The sequence below is a fragment of the Manduca sexta genome, chromosome 7 (assembly GCF_014839805.1).
Source record: "Manduca sexta isolate Smith_Timp_Sample1 chromosome 7, JHU_Msex_v1.0, whole genome shotgun sequence".
Lineage (NCBI taxonomy): Eukaryota > Metazoa > Arthropoda > Insecta > Lepidoptera > Sphingidae > Manduca > Manduca sexta.
Window position 1 is genome coordinate 8,596,025 of NC_051121.1, and position 22,650 is coordinate 8,618,674.

General features: G+C 36.0%; 2 protein-coding genes across 3 annotated transcripts in view; one reads left to right on the plus strand and one right to left on the minus strand.

Moving 5' to 3' along the window:
• Positions 1 to 1,614: 1,614 nt before the first annotated feature.
• On the plus strand, positions 1,615 to 14,470 carry LOC115456203 (zinc finger CCCH domain-containing protein 11B). Of its 2 annotated transcripts, none has more exons than XM_030185203.2 (7): positions 1,615 to 1,809; positions 2,072 to 2,153; positions 2,845 to 2,964; positions 5,968 to 6,105; positions 7,540 to 7,705; positions 7,935 to 8,075; positions 12,427 to 14,470. In XM_030185203.2, exons 2-7 carry the CDS (start codon positions 2,094 to 2,096, stop codon positions 13,431 to 13,433), a joined length of 1,632 nt encoding a protein of 543 aa, XP_030041063.1. In that variant the 5' UTR covers positions 1,615 to 1,809; positions 2,072 to 2,093; the 3' UTR covers positions 13,434 to 14,470. The 2 variants fall into 2 exon arrangements, with proteins under 2 accessions (XP_030041063.1, XP_030041147.1); XM_030185287.2 differs by having other exon boundaries at positions 1,632 to 1,809; positions 2,051 to 2,153.
• Positions 14,471 to 14,704: 234 nt separating this feature from the next.
• LOC115446861 (paired box protein Pax-6) overlaps positions 14,705 to 22,650 on the minus strand; it is a 64,916-nt gene continuing 56,970 nt past the window's right edge. Inside the window, exons 6-10 of the mRNA XM_037447554.1 lie at positions 17,712 to 17,888; positions 17,265 to 17,347; positions 16,239 to 16,462; positions 15,966 to 16,153; positions 14,705 to 15,812 (exon numbers count right to left, since the gene is read on the minus strand). Of these exons, the coding sequence (XP_037303451.1) occupies positions 15,724 to 15,812; positions 15,966 to 16,153; positions 16,239 to 16,462; positions 17,265 to 17,347; positions 17,712 to 17,888 (761 nt within the window). The 3' untranslated portion in view covers positions 14,705 to 15,723. The remainder of the gene's footprint in view (positions 15,813 to 15,965; positions 16,154 to 16,238; positions 16,463 to 17,264; positions 17,348 to 17,711; positions 17,889 to 22,650) is intronic.

Consider the following 22,650-nt stretch of genomic DNA (forward strand, 5'->3'; position numbering starts at 1 on the left):
CTAACTCTGTAACCCAAGTTAGTATGTCGCATTGCGGGATCAGCCTGTGTATATCTGGTGCGAACAGGCCGGCATAATTGTGTCCACTGCCGAGGAATAATCATCTTTCGTTAGTCGACATTCTACTGAGTTCCACTCCACTTACCATCACGTGCAGTTGATCACTGCCGTGCTTGGACAAAAAAAAATATTAAACTCATCATTATGGCCTAATCAGTGAAACGTTTAGACACTGTCTTGTTTAACATAAATTAAATTTTAATAAAAACACCTTGTTTATTGTGTAAACAGATTTGAGTTGATTTTTTGTTGAATGGGTTTTAAGACTGTCTAACGAGTTGACCAACTCGTTAGTAATACTCATAATGTTGTGTTTTGTTTTCGTTGTAAAGATACAAGTGAAGTATATTATACAGCTGACATAAGATCAATTAAACAAAAGCTATTTACGAAACAACGCGCCTATAATTAGTTACATAATATATAGGTTTTAGTTTTGTTTATATCAGCTGTATGGTATTACAGTTTGTCTTATTCCGGAATGTTGTGTTTGGAGAGTGGAGTTGTGTTGCTGTTGCGTGGTTAGCTGTCATCCAGTAGGTTTGTTAGAAAACTTATATAGCTGAGATGAGGCCGTTAAATTGCACGTAATTCGCTGAAATTAATAAGAATCGAAACATTCCCTTCAGTATTGGTTTACAATGTACAAATTTTCGTCCCATGTCTCATACTATTTATATCATTGTTAATCAATAGTCATGTAATTAAACTAATTTTGTTTATATTCTTGGTTATTCATCTTTATTTTTTATATTTAAACTGGCTCCTGTTTTTTATCGCTTTTTAAAACGATATGAGTTGCTCATACGAGATAAAAATAATTCAAGAAGCGCTTTGACATAAATTTTCGACGCTGAGCGTTTTTTTAATGGACGGGACTTGGTGACGAGTGCGTAGATGCATGACATGTTCCCAATTTATTGTTACATTATTAGCCACGAACTTATATTTTTATCGATTCCATTTTATAGGTTAACTACTATAATTCTCTCTAGTTTAAAATTATTTCGCTTTTTACTGATCGTGACTCATATTAATTATTACGAGCATTTATTTATTGTATGTAATTTAATGTTTAAAAATCGACATGTAATAAGATAAATAAAGTTCATACAACATCTAAAAGGATTTTATTCATAGAATTATAATTCCCTTAGTTATTTATCGCAAATTCGAGTAAGCACTTCACGTGATAATCCGTACGATAAATTGTTTACCAAGAGGCGAGAGCATGGGGTAAGAGTTCCCCGACCAAAATGGTGATGGGGAGTTAGAATATCCCGCCATTAATCGCGGGAGTTTTGCAAATTATTTTTTTGTCACAGATTAAACAGCAATGTAGTGTCTATATAGTCGGACGGCCACAACGTCAAAATAGTCCAGGCAGTTTTTAATCATAATTTCGTAATTATATTGACTTATACTGCTTTGCACATTGAGTTTGAATATTATATCTTACAAATAAATTATTTTTAATCATAATATTGAAGAAATAATTGAGTTGATAATGCTGGATAATAATAATATAATCTATCGTTCGGAAACTTTAGTCTATGGTCAAAAATAATCAACCAATCAAATAACTCGGTCGATGAAATGAAATTTACGAAATGAAAGTCCGCCACATGTCCGCCATATCTACTACATCTTCTTTCTAATAGTGACGTTCATATAATTTTATGTTAGATAGTGCTGTTGTGTAGATATTTGTTGTTTAATTGAATTATTTTTTAGTTAACCTAGTTAACGGTGAGTTTAGTGAATAATTATGGTTTGACACAATTGATAGTTTTCAATTTGGAACTAGTTTGACCGCGCCGTGTTTTACGTGCTGTCAAAATGGAAAAATCTTAGTTTTCGGATAATAGCAGGCTGTTTGATGTGTTGATCCCAAAATTACACCTTGACCACTATTAGTGTCGTATTTTGTAGCGTTTAACGGTCTCGTTGTAGTAAAATAAAATATTTTCGTGTCGGCATTGGTACCCAGACGTTACTTCATCGTTCGCAGACCCTGGACGGCGGAGAATACCATGGAGTCGCCACGGAAGTTCAACGATTGCTACTTTTATTACTACTCTACATGCATTAAGGTGAGCGAACTATTTTAGTCCGTATATCATTGATATTGTCTTTGTGAAGGACAACCTGAAATCCAATTTGTTTACCGATACGTGATTCAATAGATTCGCTTGTGATCGGGAATAAACGTCCTGATAGGACTTATAGCATATTGTTTCGCCGCAGGCATCTCCGCTTTGTTATGTTTAGTTATTGGCGTGAGCTAAGATATTTTATTTTGTATGTGGGTTTTTTTATTGCTATTTTACGGCCGTATTGCTTTCCAAACCATGATCCAAAATAACCTAAAATCTTTTCCGATGGTGCTATGCCCAGATTAAACAATGTTATTAATGTTACTACATACATGTGGTATCAAAAATGTCATTGGTCTAAATATTCAAATTAATTGAACAGCAAATATTGCACTTTGTGTCTGATTACACATGATATACACCAAGAGTATGTATTCTTAAATAATCTTCTAATATTAATTTTATTAGAAAATAATCCTTATTCTTAAATTGTATTATGGCTTCTTAGATTTTTTATTTTCATACCTTCACAATGCTTTCAATAGAAAATTGTATAGTTTCGAAATATTCCTGACTTGCACAACATATTTGAAATTAAATCACAAAGCTAACAGTACAAGAATATATTACTTGATTTCAATTACTAACAGGTATAAGTTTAGGTAACGAAATATTTGTTCTGATGCAGGGTGATGACTGTGACTTCCGTCATGAGCCCTCGGCTCTCGGCTGTGAGACAATGTGCACTGCATGGCAGCAGGGCAAGTGCCTCGATAAACGCTGCAAACTACGCCACATGGAACTCAGGGTATGTGATTTTGCATAATTTAGCTTTTGCAAGTGAGGGTTTTTTTTTTTTTTTTTTTTAATCTTTATTTAAGGAGCTTGGAAGTGAGGGTTTAAAGTCTCAGTAGCACTTAGGGCTCATGTAATTTCCCATGAGCTAGAGAATTTTATACAATCGTAGTAGTGGTTTTGGGGATTAGTAAATTTAATCATTACTCTTCCTTGCTTCATAGTTAGGAAAAAAATGACATTAAATTTGACATATTGATAATCAGCAAAACTTTATTTTCATTCAAGTTCAAGCTATCGTTATGAGTATTAAGATAAGAAATGTAATTAAATAGTGAAATTTAAATAATTAAAACACTTGATCATGCTTATTTTTGGTATAACATGACATATTTAATCAGAATGAATTGTAATTTTTTTAATCATTTGGTGTATTGTCTTACATAATGAAGCTTATCTCTTATTAATAGTAGTGGGAAACACATTTTGTTTTCGAGGTTAAAATGGCACTGATAATACTTGTTTGATTTTGTAAATATAACTATGAATGAATGGTATGTGTTGTTTAAAAATATTTTTGAAAAATAATTTGCATTCTGTTTTATTTTTTACAAAAATATATACTACCAGTATAAATGGATGTTAGGAAACAGTATATAACAATATTTTTTATTTACTTTTTATTATTTTGAAAAATGATTTCATATAAAAAGTGTAGAGAAACCATTTATATAAGTAAATCAGTAGGTAATCTTTCTAGTATATCTAATCACATTGTAATTAGGTGAAATATTTCAAATGTCACATAATAATGATAACAGCATTATCTGACCCCCCCCTCCTCCCCCGCATGTCTCACGCGGCATTGTTAACAGATGATTGTGTTAATGTGTTGTCAAATTATATTATCATCATAAATGTTGACAATCAATCATATTTTTAGCTTATTGGAGTTATTATTTTCGGATTAATATGACGCACGTTGAACACATTTGCATTTCACAAATAGTCAATGTGTATAACCTAAAATGGGATGTAATTTGTACTTATGTTAAAAACTAAGAAGGCGCTCGAGTTGATTTTTTTTGTAATCGCAAATAGTTTGTTGTGGACGTTAGTAAGGTAAATAACATGAACTATTTTATTTGTATCTAAAAGATTGTCTTTTATTTTACAACCAATCATTGGTCTGCGTACTTTGCCTGCGTAATTCATTATGTATAGAATGCACGGCATAATGATTCGCGAATTTAAATATTTGCAATCGTGTTATTGCTCTATTAACTACATAATTGATAGTTAAATTGGAGTTCTTTGGAATGAATTCCCTGCATTGGTGTGCCCCGAGTGCTTTGACTTGTTCTTTAAACGAGGCTCAAAAAGAGTGCTCATCTCTCGGTAGACAACGGGCTGGCTGTGCCTCTGGCATTGTACAGTCCATGAGCGGCGGATGCTGCTTACCATACCAACGGACCGCTTGCTTGTTTGCTTACTAAGGCAATAACAAAAATTCTGGGTAGAAATAACTAGTTGGCTTAGTTAGAAATAACTAGTTGGTTAGTTTTTTCGATATCAAGGGCATTTGATTGTTTGGGACAGTATTTTATGTCGATAGGGTGATAGGATCGCTTTTAAACTATTTACGTCATGGGACAAAATATAAACATGGGAATTCTTATATGATAAAAAAAAATACGCAAAACTATTACCGACATTGAACCTTACAAGCAACTAAATCAGATAAGAAATGTCGTAAATTGGTGTGAACAGAAATTTCTAAGCAAAAACAACGCGGCGTACCGCAAACATATTTCTGTTATCAATAAAATATACAGTTGCTGTTGGCGATAAGCGATAATATGTCAAAATGCATCTTTCCTTTTCAATAATTCTTTATACCATCCTACTTATATTATAAATGCGATAGTTTGTGAGGATGAATGTATATCTATGTTTGTTCCTCTTTCACGAAAAATCTACTGAACGGACTTGGTTGAAACTTTACAGTAATATTGGTTGTATATCAGAATAACACATAGGCTACAATTTATAATGATTTTACTAAATTTCGTCATAATATAACGACACATATCAAGTAAGTTGGAAAAAATATCCTGGAAAACTCCTTCACGCGGATGAAGCCGCGAGCTAAACCTAGTAATATTATAATGTGTTTATATTTTTGAATTTAGAAATGTTAGCTTACAATGTTCATATTAGGTGCCTCTATCCAGTGCCGGCTTTAGGGAGGCACGGTGGATCCCAGAGACGTCACTGGGGGCTTAGCCCTTTAGTCGTAGAAGTGTGAGGTTATTTTATGCTTGGATGCACATACACCCGTCGATGGGCCAGTCATGTAATTAGATCTATTGTTTTAACGTTAACAAACATTATAATAATGACATACAAAATAGTGTAACGGAAGTAACATTCGATACGAGCCATTCAGCGGTGTCGCGGTTTTGTTTTTATTATTCAATATTCCTTATCTAGGACTTGCGATGGAGCTTGTAACTTCTACAATGTATACTTCGAAGCCTTCCATATTTAAAATATATGTAATGTGCGTTAATAACGAAACTACCGACGTAAATTTTGAAGTAGTCAAAATAGAATTGACGACATACACCTCAGTACGCCCCATGACTGAACGTTGCAGTCTTTATAATGACAGGAGAAAATTAAATATAAAAAGAACGCCATAAAATCTGAAAACTATTTTTATTTCGGCAGAATAGAATTTAGGTTATATTCTATAAATTAACTAAAGAATAATAAATGTTATTTGAATTCTCCAAGTAATAGTAACATTACTGTCAGTCTAGTATCTAATAAACGGAGTCTATAACCAAAACCGTCTCGTCAACTAACACCAATTCTAACTTTACATGGCGAACCTGGTGGGATGTTATCTAACAGTATGTATATTATGTTAGTGTAATATAAGCCGCGCGTGCACTGTTATATTTCATTTATATTACAATTATAATTAATGTAGCCCTTATTTTTTTTATAGAAAAACCGCAAGCAAATCCCGTGCTACTGGGAGAACCAACCCGGAGGCTGCCGCAAGATACACTGCCCCTTCATGCACAAGAACCCAGACGCTCGCACCGATGGCATCGCGCCGAGCCAACCTGCGCCTTCCGCACTTGTAAGTGTGGACAATCGCCATTGGCTTTAAATGGCGCCATAATAGGGAACCGGCCTATGTTTGATTTTGTTCATTATTCTATATGTCATGGTTAATAATACGAAAAAGGAGCACTCCTGCGAAAACTGCATAAAAATTGGGTTAGAAAATGGGCTAGTACTTCATATTTCAAATATTGTATCTTGCAGAAATGGGTGCGTTGTGGGGATATCGCTTTATCTCTTTCGCACGTGTCGTAATTCCCGATGACGTCAAATGTGATTATTTCGTCTTTTTTCTGTTTCTTGGTAATTACTTTTACCTACCACCAACATTCGAAACTTGTTGATTTTTTAGCGGAATTTAATAATTCCTTCTGTGTTATAATTTATACAACGTAAATATTTGATAATATTAAAGAACAAAAATGAGTCCGATACCTTATTGACGTATTTGAGCGAATATTAACGTCATTTGGGCAATCCAACGATAACTCTGTACATAAAGAACACAAAATCAAATAATTTTCTGCCAAATATTTTGACAAGTGTAGTTCCAGCATTACATTATACAGCTGTAATTTTAGTGTTGATGAAATCCACTGTGAATTTAATTCTACACGCTGTTAAAAGTTGGTAATGCCGTCGTATTTGCCTCGGTCACCCACGTGGATACAGGGTGTTTAATCAGTTTTTCTAGCGAAAAAGCGGTTTGCAATAAAGCAAACATGCCAGTTGCCTTCAAGATTTTTTCTGCACCACAATAGAAATATTTCATATTGTGAATCATTAAGTATTTAATTTGAAATTGAACTAGAGATCTCATTCAAGTGGTTTACTCACTAGGCTATTACAAGACTATTCCTGCACACCATGTATTAGATAGTTAATATTATAATGGTGTAATTAATGTCATGTTTCATATCAACATTTTCTTGGAACAAACATGTATAGGATGGGAATTTACATTGTAGTCATCTGATAAGTGAATAGGCGTAACGATCCCATTAATGGCATTTATAAATATTATTAATAATTAGGAATTTTTTTGGCGTCAACTATTTGGGTATTGAAAGATAACTTTGATATCAATATTTAGATGCTTATGCTGAGGTTATATTAAATCCACTTGTAATTTAAACTTGGTCAATCATGGCTTATCGTAATATTATCGACTATGGAATTAACCATATAGATTTCCATATTATCCTTCGTCACCATAAAGGCTGCAAAGTTTTTGAAACAATGGGAGAAAATATAATATAAAAAACGCGATAAAATATGTTTTTTTTATTTCAATGCCATATATTTTTTTTGCTGCTGCTGTATGTTACGTCCTTCTCATTGTGGTCATTATATAAAATTTGTGTGATTAGTATATATTATACTGTCATTTATTCAGTCATTGATAGGTTATACATTGTTATGGTATTGAGACGGTTCCGTATGTTTGCAGAGCAAACTGCTGAGCGTGCCGGAGGGCGCGGCGGAGGCGACGATGGGCGGCGGCGTGGGCGGCGTGGGCGGAGTGGGCGGCGGCGTGGCCACCGTGGTGGCGCCCGCGCCCGTCGCCACGCCCGTGCCCGCGCCCGTGCCGCTGCTGTGGCAGCAGCAGAGCCAAGGTACACGCACCTATATGTCTATATCATCGCGAACAATGCAACCGATGCTTGAGTCTGTCTCATAATGCTGCCCCTCAGAGCGTGATATCCACACATTCAATTTGATGATGATTATCATAGTTTACTTATAATATACAATTATACTAATGTCTTTAACAATGGTTGATAACATTCACATTCCATTAAAATTTTATCCGTCAAATAATGTTGAACCATTTAAACTTGGCAGTGGTGTTGGACTCCGCCATCCTGGGCGTGCAGCTGTCCGCCGGCAGCGAGCTGCGGCGCGTCCTGACCCCGCACCCGCACCAGGCACCGAACCCGTACGCGTCTCTGCCCGTCGACCCCCTCGTCGTCAACTTCGACGAAGGTATGCGGTTGTGCTGAAACTACATGTACTAAGCCCCCTGCACACGATTTGAGAACAGGCGCCCGCGCAGACACTAGGTCCGCGTTAGCCTTACCGTAGTCAATGCAGTGTGTCTCGCATGAGAATCGTGATTACGCATTCGTACAGTTGATGCTTACCGTCAAACTGAACGATTTGTGTGTAGCGAACGTAATTTAATTAAGCTCTAAGGTTTGTTAGAGAATTGTTTAGTTTGACGGTTGTATCAAATGTGTGAATGATGAAGTATCGGCATTATTGTGATGTAATTACTGTCTTGTTACATCTGATTTCATGGACTTATTTATGTATGAAAATGAAAGTCATGATGATTTGGTTATGTTATATAAACTGATATATTTCAAATCTGAACATAGTAAAATTAAATAATATTCATGCCGTAACAACAAATAATATTGAAGCAAAGTTAACACTACTGAAAGAACATAACAGTAATTGACTGTGAAGTAATTCGATAGTTATTAGCCTTATATACTTAAATCACGATTTTTATGCGAAACTACTTAACCACGTGAATACAAAATTTGTAATATGTTTTGCACATTTATATAAAGTAGATACACTTTTGTGCAAAAAGCATTGACACACATTCTCAAATCGTATCATCGGGCTTAAGGCTGTGTGTCGCCGTTACTTTTGAAAATGTAGAAAATATTGAGGGATTGGAAATTGGAGCGAGTGAAGACGGAACGACGTGCACGTCTGACCAGCGTACAGATAGCGGACGTTAGTGGAATGTGAACATGTGTTTGAATATTTTCGATATTTTTATAAAGTGCTCGGCGAACGAGCCAGTACACAAAATGCATTCAAATTCAAAATAGCGTATAATGTGTTAAAATAGCTATTAATCGACGGCTCTTTGACATTTCATAATCTAAATTATTCAAAGAGCTTGAGCTTGTGAACGTATCGTCACATAACTTAGTGTATTAAACTCGGCTGAACAGATTGTGAGCGGCGCGAGTCGGGTTAGTGCTCGTACACACCTACACCCAACGCTCAATCACTTTTAACACTTGCGTATTTGTTTTGGAAAATTAAAAGTGACATTGTTTTCTTTTTATATGTTTATACTGGGTTTAGTTGGTGTTTTGTTGCTCGGTTCATGATGAAATGTCAAAAGTACTGATTTATTATGTGATGAGGTGACAGTTCACGAGTGATTCGGCCTAAATTCTTAGTGGCCGGAGGCAGTTTTTTTTTTATACAAGGCGGTGTCACGCGGTTGTCCTTGTGAGAGTGCTCTTGTATTAATGTGTTGTATTGTTTCCTACTAGTATTGCTTGCAGTATATTAAGAAATATGTTAAGGAAACCTGTAAGGAGCTATCTCACGAGGGATATTTTAGGCCGCTAGCTAGAATTGCACGCTAGATATCGATTACTATAAAGATTTAGACAAAAGCATTGTGAACTGTCATCTTAGACTGAAACAAATTTATTCGCATATTGTACGCATGTTATTGTAATATTTCATCAGCCCACAGGCAGAGTATTATTTTTAATTCATACACTACAATACAACGGGCATAGATTCGATTTTTTTATGTTTTTGTTTAACAAAGTGGCGGACATGCGTCACTGTGCCCGTTTCTATTGAAACAGTTGCTTTCACTCCGTAAATAGTCAATTATAGTATTTATTGCGCACCTGTAATTGGATGCGGTTTTATGACCAAGTCCGATTTATTTATGGTTTGACTGAAACTGCATCCATTGTTTATGGTAAAGTTTGAAGGATAGTTTTGTGTTCCATCGTTGTTGCGCCGGTGAAGCTGGCTTTTAGGTTTGTAATATCTGCTATTTGGTATCGCAGATTGTCGAACGGGCGGTATCCCGCTGTACGCTCGTAGCTCTCTCGACCCGACCGGATGATCATTGAGTAGGGGAAAAAGCGATGTCGGTATTTTTGTATGTGCAATAAATTAGAGGATATAGTCTCTTTCATATCTTAGCTAATTAGATTCATAAATATCTCTCGCTTTTTCATTTACTGTAATTGTTATATAACGATTTGTATGACGTGTACCGCTGGGAGCGTCCGCGCCGCAGAGCCGCGCGTGCGTGTGCGCGTGCGCAGGCGCTGCGGACGGAACGGACACATTGCACTTATGCCTCGAGCCACGGCAGTCATAAAGGGCTCGATACATAAATGTAATTGTATTTTTTAAATAGATGTTGATATAATCTTTGTCTACGATAGAGAAAAACATGATAAATAGGTTATAATAAACATATAAAAATACAAATAAAAATATATATACACGATTATTGTAACTCATTAAGTATAGATGAAAAAAAGAAAAAAAAAAATGCTTTATGCCTTTAAAATGTGTTTATGTTAGTGTGTAGAGTGTTTTGAGGGCCTGGCAGTTTGTAATGAATAGCCACTGTCGCCGGCCTCCGTGTACTTTATATTCGCACCGTGAGAGTTAGATAGAACTAATAAAATAATTAAAAAAAAACATTATCTAGAATAAAAAAATGAAAGCACAGTTTTATAATAAAGAGGTAGTTTTTTGGTCTTAAAATAAAAATGTACGTATACTGTGATTATAACGCTGTGCTTTCCATAAAAAAAAATATCGTGCTTAAGGTCATCATACCAAGTTTAGAATTGAATTAACGATATAAGCTAAAAGGCATGTATTTGCTTAGCGGTTTTTGGTAATATTTGATAATGCTTCCGATTATCTTAACGTTTATAAAACAGCACTTGGGTAACTTTGCGTGGTAATGATTGGGTGAAAATATCTATCGTTTCGGTAAAATTTATCATTTCCTTTAAATATTTTCGCACTGAGAGTAAAGTTCCTATATTTATTACAAAATTTCAGCAGAATTAGTACGGGACAAAAGCAAATAAAAAAGGATATGTCTATGGTACATGGCACGCCTAGTCATTATTTATGTATGATGAAACTATTAATCAATATTTTGAAGTAAAGTTTGGTCCGTCGCGCGGAGCTAGTGGAGTAGACAGAGGACGTGGTCGGAGATTTAAACAAAATTTTACGTTGACTCTACTTGATTACTAATCGATAAAGTGAAATTGTTCCATTTATTTTGTTATATGAGCAAGTATATTGAATCTAGATGGATTTATAAAGAGTGGATTAGTACAAAGATGTGTTGCTTTAATGAAAAGGCATCTAAAAAAATTGGTTTCGCTCGTAATTTAGCAATATATTTTTAGTGTAATGTAGCCTTTCTCTTTTTTATGATAAATTTATTTATTCATCCTTAGATTAATTGTTATAACGTTAATATTTTCTGTTAGGCTGACGAGATTTAGTCGGTATTGGACAGTTTTGTGAGTTATCCAGTCGATAAAGGAAACGCGAGGGAGGGACGAGAGAAGCGATAGTCCAAGCCACGTCTCCTTTCGTTTATCGACATCGATAATAGTCCGTCCTCGCAGTCTGAATGTATTACGTCGTTATAGTATGTATTATATTTGTTTGCAAAGTTTTAAAATGTGAATTGGTGTTTAGTTCGATATAACATCGAGTTAATAGTAGACTCACAGATTTTTCTAAAGTTATGTTTTTATTTCGATATACTGTAACGTCGTAATATAATGTCGTGAGCAAACGATTCGTTGATGTGGGGTGTTGTAGTTTTGATTTGTAATAGAGTTATATGGATTTTGCGAAGGCATTTGCGGCAGTGCGCCCACTTGTGACGGTGGTTTAGAAGATTTTTATACAATTTGTATTGGTGTGCAAAATTAAATTAAAAAAAAAACACGAAGCACTTTTGATATTAATTCGTTTTCCATGGCGTACGGTTTGGACGATAGGAAACGTCGAGTGGAGGGTAGAGTGTAACGTTAGAGGTATTTATAGTTTGACGAGGCGTTAGCGTCGGCGCCGCGGGGCCGCGGCTTGCACCGTGTCGGAGCGTTGTGTTAGTGGCCACGTTTATTGTTTCATATAAAATGGGGTTGTTGTTATGTTAATCTTAGTCTTCATAAGAATTTCAAAATATGTTTATTTAGTAACGCGTGTTTAAGACCCTTCATTTAAGCTAATTAACATTTAAACTGATATAGCAGTACTATCCGAACGGAAAATTATACTTTGGCTTTGTTTAATGAAATTGTGTTTAATATACCAACGAGTAAATAAAAATGTTTCGTAATATGATTTTTGTAATTATTTTTGACCGCCCACCCCGATAAATGAGTGCGAGCCGCTTTCAGATCCGCGCGAGAACACACAGCGAATCGAGACGGGTCGTTTCAAAACTAATTACGAAAATCAGTTACGTGTCGAGTCGGAACTAAGCGATCGCTATGTGTTCTTGCAGAGTCGGATAACGAAAGCGCTCCCTCCTCCACGCCCACCAAGATCGTCTCCTCCGACGAAATGCAGACCATCGCTCGCACCAAGTCTCAGGAGCTCTTGCTCCTCGAGAAAATACAGGCGGAGGCCGCCGCCTTCTACAGCTACGACACTCTCCCGCCGGCCGACCCGCCCAAGGACCGCAAGATAGTCAGGACCAACCTCAACTCCAAGTACGACAGGCTGTCGTTAGAGGAAATGTCGGGCAAGAAGCAACCGACCACAGAGAGACGCAACTCCTTGGACTTCAAAGTTTTGTCGTTGGACGAGATCAGAGCTAGGAAGAAAGAAGCCATCATACATACAACGCCTATCACACTCAATTTGAGTAGAAAGAGAAAGCTGTCGACGCAAGAGACGATTACCACATCGGGCAACAAAATAATCAAAGTGGTTCGGAGTAATTCTATAGTATATAAAAAGGTCGATCACAATGCTCCGCCGGCTACCACTCAAACTAAAGTAGATCACAAACCGGCTGAAGATGTTAGTAGAAAGCGGACGTTGTCTGAACTAAGTGATATGTGCGAAATACAAGAGGACGAACTGATAGACAATTGTTATGAGTTTAAACGAGTGAAAATCGGTGAACAGACAACTAAACCTAGACTTATAAGAAATAGACTATCGAGTACGAAGAAAAGTAATGAGGAAACGAAAGATGTAGTAGATAAAACAGATGATTCTGATTCTGAAGTACAAATAGTTAGTGTAGAAGTGTCAGAGAAACACATTGATTTGTCAGCGGAGATTGAAGTGATAGATGTAGACACAACTAGGCTAGGCGAACCTGTTGACATAGTTGATTTAAGCGAGGACCTTGAGGAAAGTGACGTAGTATCAGACTTAGATATAGATATAGGTAAAAACGTGCCTGACGTAGTAGCCAGCTGTCAAAAAGTCAGCAAATTAGACAATTCAGACAAGAACCTCATTAACGACATAGATGCCTTACTAAATGACGAGTTATGATTTTAGATACTGATTAGAGTTTAAGGGTTGTACAAAATGGAATTCAATGTTTGTGTTCTTGTCAAGTGATATTTTTGAGAATATAATTAGGATATTTTTTTATGAGCGTACGTCACGTACGGTGGTTTACAGCGGTATTTGCATAGCGATACAATATTATTATACTCAAACTCTCGAATCAGCAATAACTAGTCTAGTAAATAATAATAGAAAATATCTTGCTGGTGGTAGGATATATTTTATATCCGCCTGGATAGCGACCACCGTACACAAGGAGTATATAGTTTAATTAATAATAAAAAAGGAAACTTGTTTTTGGTACAGGATATATTTAATATCCACCCGGATATCTGCCATAGTACACAAGGTGTTAAAACCCGCCACAGTGACACATAAGTGTGTCGCGTTCCAGGGTCATTTTGTGTATATCCGGTTCCAACAGGCCGGCATAATTATGTCGACTGTCGAGGGGTAATCATCTCTCGTCAGTCGACATTCTATTGGACCCCACTCCACTTACCATCAGGTGAAGTGGAGGCACTATGCCGTAAAACTATTAAAAAAAAAACTAATAGGCAATTTGTAGGTCTATGTACAAAGGTTAGATAGCGTTGGTTCTAAGCACATGGTTGTAGGATGTTGAAAGCTTTAATTAATATTAAAAATAGTTTGTGAAGCGTTGTTTTATTGAATACAACTCTGTTAGCAGTTGTAATAACGATCAAAATAGTTTACTCAGATAGATTAGTTATTCAAAATTGAGTTTTGTAATTTGTTACACTAATAAGTATGAGGATAATTTAATTTGTTAATAAATAAAACAAAGTAAATACTTTTATCCAAAAGTGTATTTATTATGTTATTAAAACGTTTTACCGACATCACACAATTATTCACAATGTTTAATACAATTAATTATAATTACCTATACACGTTAAACTAAGAGTAAATTCGAAACGAATACGTCAATTAGTGAAAAATGTGAATTATTCTAAATTATTTATAAATGTATCTGCAATCACAATCTCAGTTCTAAATTAAGCCTTTCATTTTATCTTCCTATGCGTACATTTGGAACTTAAAACATAGTTACATAAATTCTCTAAAAGTTAGTGATAGGGAGCCACAATAACAATATTTAAAAAAATATTTACATTTTTATATACTACAAGCCCTGTTTTCACAATTTTAATCCACAAAATATGAATAATTTTGGTGTGGTCAAATAATAGGGCTATTAAATAATTTATAGTTATTACAGAATGATTAGCATGGAATACTTTGCGCAATTATATCTACGTTTAGATAAATCGATTGCACTATAGTTAAGATTATCGATTTATGTTAAATTTTGCCTTTATGTTGTCATGAAAACAAATTTGTTTTATATTCATGTGAATACTTCAATCATAACAGCTATGTCACTGATGCCATCTACATGGGACTAATTTTGGTTGTGAATATTTTACAATAAGACAAAATATATTCTTACGAAAACCACTTTTGACTTGCATTTGATCTTATTTTTATGCATGTCCTACCTCAAACATACATTTCATCATTATGCACTTATTTATTTTTATAGCTAATTACTTACACAACAACGAATTCGCATTAATTTAAAAAGTTTTCTTGGCATTTACAACAATATACAGTCTTAAAACTACTTTTATGAATGCTTTAACACTTAGATTACACCGTTGAGATGATACATTATATGCATCTTGCTATTTTGGTAGAAAAATCTAAGATTTTTGTTAATGAAATATCCTAGACTATTTAAATACAATTTGAGCCTATTTTTGTGCTCGTAGTCGTGATTTGTGGCAACTAACGGATATGTTGATTCTTTATACTATACGTATTTACAATGGAGCTACCCATTGTTCTCCAGGTGTGAATTTGAGTGCGATCGTGGGGGGTCAACACCCACATTACCCAAAAATATTTGGTACTATTGGTATCATTACCAATGTTTAATCCAACGTTTCACTAGCTGACAACGTAAGTAAAGATACAGTCATAGTTATTTCTCGACACTTGATCATCTAAGCACCAAAAAATCTAGGCGAAAATAATGGTTAAAAAAACGTTAACACTAAGATTGATCAGCACAATATACGTATTTCATTACGCCGCAGTCCTTACAAGTTTTATAAAATAATCTAAAGTCTACAAACAGACGACTAATACTTTTTGCTACTATTTGGACAGTTGAGAATAAATTATTAATTTGTAGTGTAATAGACAGCGGGTTGAAATTGAACGTGAGAGGCTAGTTCCACCAGGGTCACTGGAGGCGAGACCAATACTGCTGAGAGTCCTGTCCTGGCACTGCCAAGGGCACGGACACGCCTGCGCCGAGTAGACCGCCAAGTTCTGTAAAATAGAAAACGTAATTATTTAATGACTCAATACAAGTCATGGTAGAGCAAGCACAGGAGGAATGTTGCATATGAGAATATGGTGATATTGAAAAAAACTTGTTACCTCTAAAGCTAATGGTGTAAATGTGCATAAGAGATTTATTACCTGGTGGTGGAGAGGATGGTTCGTGCTGGTATCCATGGTGGTTGACGTACGGATGTGTTGGTTGTCTGTACCCTAGTTCGTAGCGAGGGTAGCCCAAGAATCCCCCTTTGCACAGCTCTGAATCCGTGCCCTCGCATACCGGCGGCTCTGTGACCATGCCACCTCCGTATCCCATTGGTGTCAGGGGGCTGAGAAGAAATTTATTTTTGTTTGGTAAGCTTCTAGCACATAATTAGATCTGTTAAATGTATATTAATAGCTGAAAGTCGTTACCTATAAGTATCAACATTGAGCGGCGGCTGGTAGGGCTGGTGCGCGGAGTGCGCGGGGTGCGCGGCGTGCGCCTGCGCGGCGAGCGGCGCGGGCGCGGGGTGTGCGGGGTGCGCGGGGTGCGCGGCGTGCGGCGCGGGCGGCGCGTAGCCGCACTCGGGGCTGCGGCGCTGCGAGCGGATCTTCTCCTCGCGCCGCCACTTCGCGCGCCGATTCGAGAACCACACCTTAACGTCGGGTTAGGTTAACACAACGCGCGGTATCTACGCGCTATCTACTTACACACTATACTGTAGCGTTATAGCCCAGAGAGTAAGTTTAGTTACTAGTGCCAAGGGTTATTTGATGAGGCAATAACGGATAAGATGAGATATTTATTCATATCTAGGTCAATATGTTTTAAAGGAACTGTTCATTTAAAAGCTGTGAGATAATACTCATTCTAGTGAATAATTATTTGAAAATAAGGCTAGGGATTAAGAGTCCCCTTTGACCATACTGAATTCGGGTCTGTTATGTAATTAAATGATGGCATTACTATTGCCAATAATTTTATATCCAAAAGATTTCAGCGCAGTTTAATTTCATACAAAACAATATATTGTATAACCTGGTCAGGAAAAAAAACACCTGCTTTAGGGATGACACTTATGCTTTTTCGTCATAAAGCTTAGTATAATAATTTTTAAAAACTTTAAACTTATGTATTTTTTTTGAAGTTAACGTTGTGAGTGCAATAAAATCAGTTCCATATTTTACCACAATGCGAGGCTTTACATTTGCCCGGTCAGGCTATAATTGTCAGTTCTCTGTTGTCGAAATAATCCGCTAGATGGCGTAATGAGTATTCACAAACCACATCACTACTGAAATGCCAAAGAAACGTAGCATTGCTCTAAATGTGATTTTAAGTAAATTGTTGATAAATGTGGTAGTTGTATATTTTAATTACTATAGTCTTTATTTAAAATGCGTCAGACAAAGTTTCTAAAAGACACAAACCGATCAATATAAAATACAGAAGCTTACCTGTATTCTAGCCTCTGGTAGTCCTATCTTAGCTGCGAGTCGTTCGCGAGCAAACACGTCTGGGTAATGTGTCCTTTCGAATTCTGAAAACATCATAAACATTACAGCACTAGAAGTTACAACTATAACTCAAAAAGTCCAACAACTAACGTAAATGGCGCGGTTATTAATGTGATAAATTAAGATATTTTATTGCTATTAGTGTCAAACTGTTGGGTAAAGGCTTAAACTTTTTGTTATTTTGATAATAACGTGTCACTTTCTATTATTTTGGATCATTCACTAAAGCGATATTACCTACTCATCAGTATGAACGTGCGGTGAAGGTTAGTCCTGAAATTGATTATCAAAATATATTACTTAGAACTGGAGCTTAATAATATGATATGTTGCTGACATTTTTTCCTGCCATCTATAAATGAGAATCTACGTTCTTTTAAAACCTACCTCTCTCAAGACTGTCAATCTGTTCGTTGGTGAAGCTGGTGCGGTTCCTCTGAAGTTTGCGTTTGAGCCGGAGTCGTGCGGCGTCGTCGTCAGCGCCGCTGGAGCCCGCGTTGGAGTTGTCGCCTGACCCGGTCTCGTCTGAGTGCAGTCCTTCCAGTCCCTCTAGAGGCTCGTCGGCTGTGGAAAAGAAGGATTGATATTAAATAAATCATATTTAATTTATTTTATTTTATTTTGTACACATGGTATACTGGCGGACATGCCATGGGCATTCTCTCCCAGTCTTTTGGGTGGTGTAGACAGGATGGAGGCAGGTGCATAATAAAAGAAAGTAATACTTGAGAATAGTCAAGTATTTTTCGTGCGTTAGCTAAATTTCAAATAATAGTTACAATTTTAAATTTGGTATAATTGTTAAATGTAGGTAGATATTATAACTTGGACTTTTCGAACGAACATCTCAGTCCGCCCTGTGACACCGAAGGCTGCATTCTTCGAAACGTCAGGAGCAAATAATAATAAAAAAACCGCGATAAATCTGGTAAAGTGTTATTTCAATATCTAACATTGGCGTAAACATAAGAAATGATTGCTCATGGTTTCCACAAATACAGAGAAAGTATCTCATTATATTCGAATTTCAAATTTATTTCAAATACAAACCATATGAGTATATCTACAATCGCAAAAGACACTCAAACTAAGCCACGCTTGTGTCTTGGGTTGCCATAATATAAGTTACAACATAAGTGATAAGCCGCATGTAGGAAACAGTGCATTACAATACTGAACTAAGAAAGTAATAATTGGCATAATGCAATACGCTAGCAAATCTAGCTTAATAAGACAACAGTCACGCGAACCCTACCCAACTTTAATCCCACAGTAAAGATGTAACATAAATCAATTTGCGAACAAAAATCAAAGTCGATCTCGTTCTAAAGAGTTACTCTTAACTTTGCAGAGTTCGATCGCAGTCTTACACCACAAATTTACGGCAAGTGAACAAGCACCGTAATTCAGCAAACAGGCGCTCGATAACCGCTGGATTTATACGACTTGTGGATTTTAATCTAGTTATACTTGGCGATTTACCGGCACCCATTTTGGCTATTGTGAATTTCCTGATTAAAACTTTCCGTTTGAATTATTAGAGTCATAATTTATTTGTGATATAATCTTGTGGAATTTGATTAGAATGTTTCTAAGCGCGGCGTGGCTTTGTCTTTTGTCTGAATGGAAGGGTGCGTTGTTTTCATGCGTTTGTACATAAATGGTTACATACTGTATAAGTGGATGCATTATAAAATAGGCATTAAGTTGGTCTCAATCTATACAGGTAAGTATAATTTGACATCGACTAGGCTATATTATTTAGGCATTTTATAAAGTACCGTTATCAAAGGAAAATTCGTGTTTTATTTTACACCAAATTTTTAACTATGTTTTTTACCGTCCATAGTGCAACGATCTAAAATAGATCTGTAAAGAGCCACTATGCTTTCTTCAACTTATTCAATAAGTAAAAAACAAACAAGTAGGTGGCTGGTTGTGGTGGCATTGCTGGTGGTAGGATATATTTTATATCCGCCCGGATAGCGACCACCGTACACAAGGTGTTAAAACCCGCCCTAGTGGGCCACGTTAGTGCGTCGCGTTCCGCGATTAGCTTGTGTATATACAGTTCCAACAGGCCGGCATAATTGTGTTGACTGATGAGGGGTAATCATCTCTCGTCAGTCAACATTCTATTGGATGTCACTCCACTGACCATCAGGCGCTATGGGGTCACTGCCTTGCCCGTAGGTATATAAAAAGAGTGTTGCCTATTAAAATGATCACTGCCATTTAAAAAAATCCGTATTATTATTATTATCGATAGTTGCCAGCCTTGTAAGTAGAAATGGATTCTTTTCCTTATCTTTTCTTAATATTCATGGAATAAGTATAATATATTCTGCAAGTATCTTACACTACTAAAAGAAAAACCACTAATCTTATAGACATTAAATGAACTCAGCTAATACATCCTTGAACCGACAAACACAAATACAATGCAAGGATTAGATTGAAATCCATAATAAACGAAAAAAATCTTATTCCTAATTTCAGAATATCTAAAAATTATTTCTATAATTCGATAGGCAGTAAAGGTCGCATTAATAAACCGATCTCACCTTTGAGTATGATCTTAAGTAGCCATTAAAGACTTGAGCTGCCATTTAGACGCCTGTAGTCAACATAGTTGTCGCTGTTTAATTAACAAAATTCAGCCATCAAAATCCGTCCTATGCTATGACTTAAGATATTTGAGATGTTGATCATATTTGTTTATTTAACAGTAACGATATTAAGATACTGACTGTATCTTGATAACTTCAGGGCGATACTGAGTGTATTAATACGGCCCTATGTTATATTAGGCACAAATCAAAATTAATAGAAAGCGAACCTTATAGTCCATCCCCGAAATCGAACCCTGAACTGCACTTCAAATCCACGCCGGCACATTTTATTTCAACTTATCTACATAAGTGCTAGGTATATAAGTAAATTATTTCGCGGTGTGTCCGCTTTTGTAATCCGGCGGAGCTCTCCGCTCCTATAGCTACCCTCGCAGCGCTGACGGTGCGTTTTTGATCTTTGAAAAATATTTTATTTTGATGACATTTCATATGAGTGATATTGATGGCATTTAAAATAAGTTCAATAAAGCTTATATTCATTTTCATTTTAAATTAATAATAAATGAAATAAAGGTCAGTTATATCTTTGTTTCATTGTACCTTAGTATTTTGTTTAATGTCAATAGGATTACTCTATATTGGATACTTTACTTTCTTAGCAACGCTGAACATGCTATAATTGTAACGTTTAAGTATGACAAGCATGTAGGATGCCATGTAGTGTTATTTAAAGATTTTATCTTGCAACTGATTAAGCACTTAAAGCAGTTGCGTCGCTTGATATCTAGATCTTAGCTTGCTTTTCTTGTACACTTATATTAAAATACGGACGCGACATTAATTTCTGATATAATAAAAACAGAATCACTAAATTATATTAAATTCAAATCCGAGATAATGATCTTTAAGACATAAAAGTAAACAATATCGAACGTAAACGGACAAACCACTAACATGATTTAGGCATAGCCATATTCAAAATGTAGGTGGACAATCTCCAACCTCGGCAGGATTCACAGGAATTTATGGTACCTATTCGGCTTCAAGACGTCTTGATTGAGACCTACATTAATAACATAATAGATTCAATAACATGTAGACGTAAATTATTCACTCATGAAACAGAGGTCGATCGATACGTAGGCGTCGTGTCAGATTCAATAAAGTGTTAGGAATATGGTTTTAATAAACACGTACTAAAGGCTCATTTACGTATAATGGGTGATTGTGATTGAAGGTTGTTTGCCGAACTTTAGTAGCATCCAATTTTGTTTTCTATATGTTTTGATGTCAAAAAACTGTATGTATTATTTTTTTTGGGGTAGGGTTGATTTTCCATCATCAGATAACATCTATGCGTACGTTAAAGTACAACATAAATAAATTATAAATGACCGTTGAATCTATAAAGTTGTCGAACTGCCTCACTTTTATATTCAGTCCGATTATAATTTATTTAATGGATAAATATGTGAGGATTGAAAAATTAACCCTAAGACTTCTTCTTCTTTTAAAGAACTGATTGGCAGCAAATATAGACGGAGTATCACCCAATAAATATAATTCTTTGTACCATTTATTGATTTTCTTATTTCACTAGAATAACCAACACAAACACGAACGTAAATACCCAAACTTGTCACTTATGCAGATAGACTAAGTCGTACAGGCGAATAAATTATAAGTGTCAAAATCTCTCAGTCGGCGTCTAACAGGGAGGGTCCCGCTGGGCCGTGGGGTCTGCAGGCGGGCGGCGGCGGGGGGGGGGGGGGGCACCGTAACGGGCGCGTTCATGTAGAAACTGACGATAACGCCGCCCGGCCTACCACGTAACCCTGCCAGCGATACCGTTATCGCGAGCTTAAAAATGTACCGCCAATAATGGAGTGCCGCGCTGCACTTTACTTTCTGATACCTGTTTGAATGGTTTAATGAGGATTAATATTTCCATGATTTACAATTAGTTTCAAGGTGTAGTTCATAGACTACGCCTATTTTAAAATAATTAGGCAAATGTGTATACTACACATTTATAGGCAGTGTCTACGAAACAGCTACGGCGTAGTTCTGTAGCACTGTAGCAAATCGATGGAAATTAATAAACTATTTCACGATCTATTTCCAAATAAAAATGTAGTGTGTTAGTGAGTTCTCGTGGTAGCGCCGCGCGGAGGGACGCGACGCGGAGTGTTTTTACAGCGCCTCCCGTGAGCGTCCCGGGAACGTTCACTCCCAACCGATGTAAATCCACTTGATTATATAACACTTTTAAAATTATTTCACCATTAACTCATTAGTTTGCGCTGACTAGTGCTACGATGGTTACGAATCGATATCTATCCAATATTTAAAATCGATATTATTTTAATCATAGTAACATTTAATTATAAGGTTTTGCATGAAATTGAATTGTTCTCTTTACTCTAAGACATAAGGTTTAAAATCTGATCTAAATAATTTAGCAAAGCGGAACAAGAATATATTCTATAACATGTCTCTTTAATTCAGAAAAATATGCGCAAATCTTAAAGCTAACCAGTTGCGGTTTCCTGACGTCGGTTTAATAAAATCTTAATAAGAAAATTGTTATTGTGTTGAATGACAACATTTCATATGAATGGATGATAAATATATTTCATATTTTAACTTATATTGTAGAATAGATAAACGAAAAGAATTCAACTTATCAAATAAATTCTAAAATAGAAACCTTGAAGACTCGTCGATTTTTTTTATTTCACACTAGCTTTTTT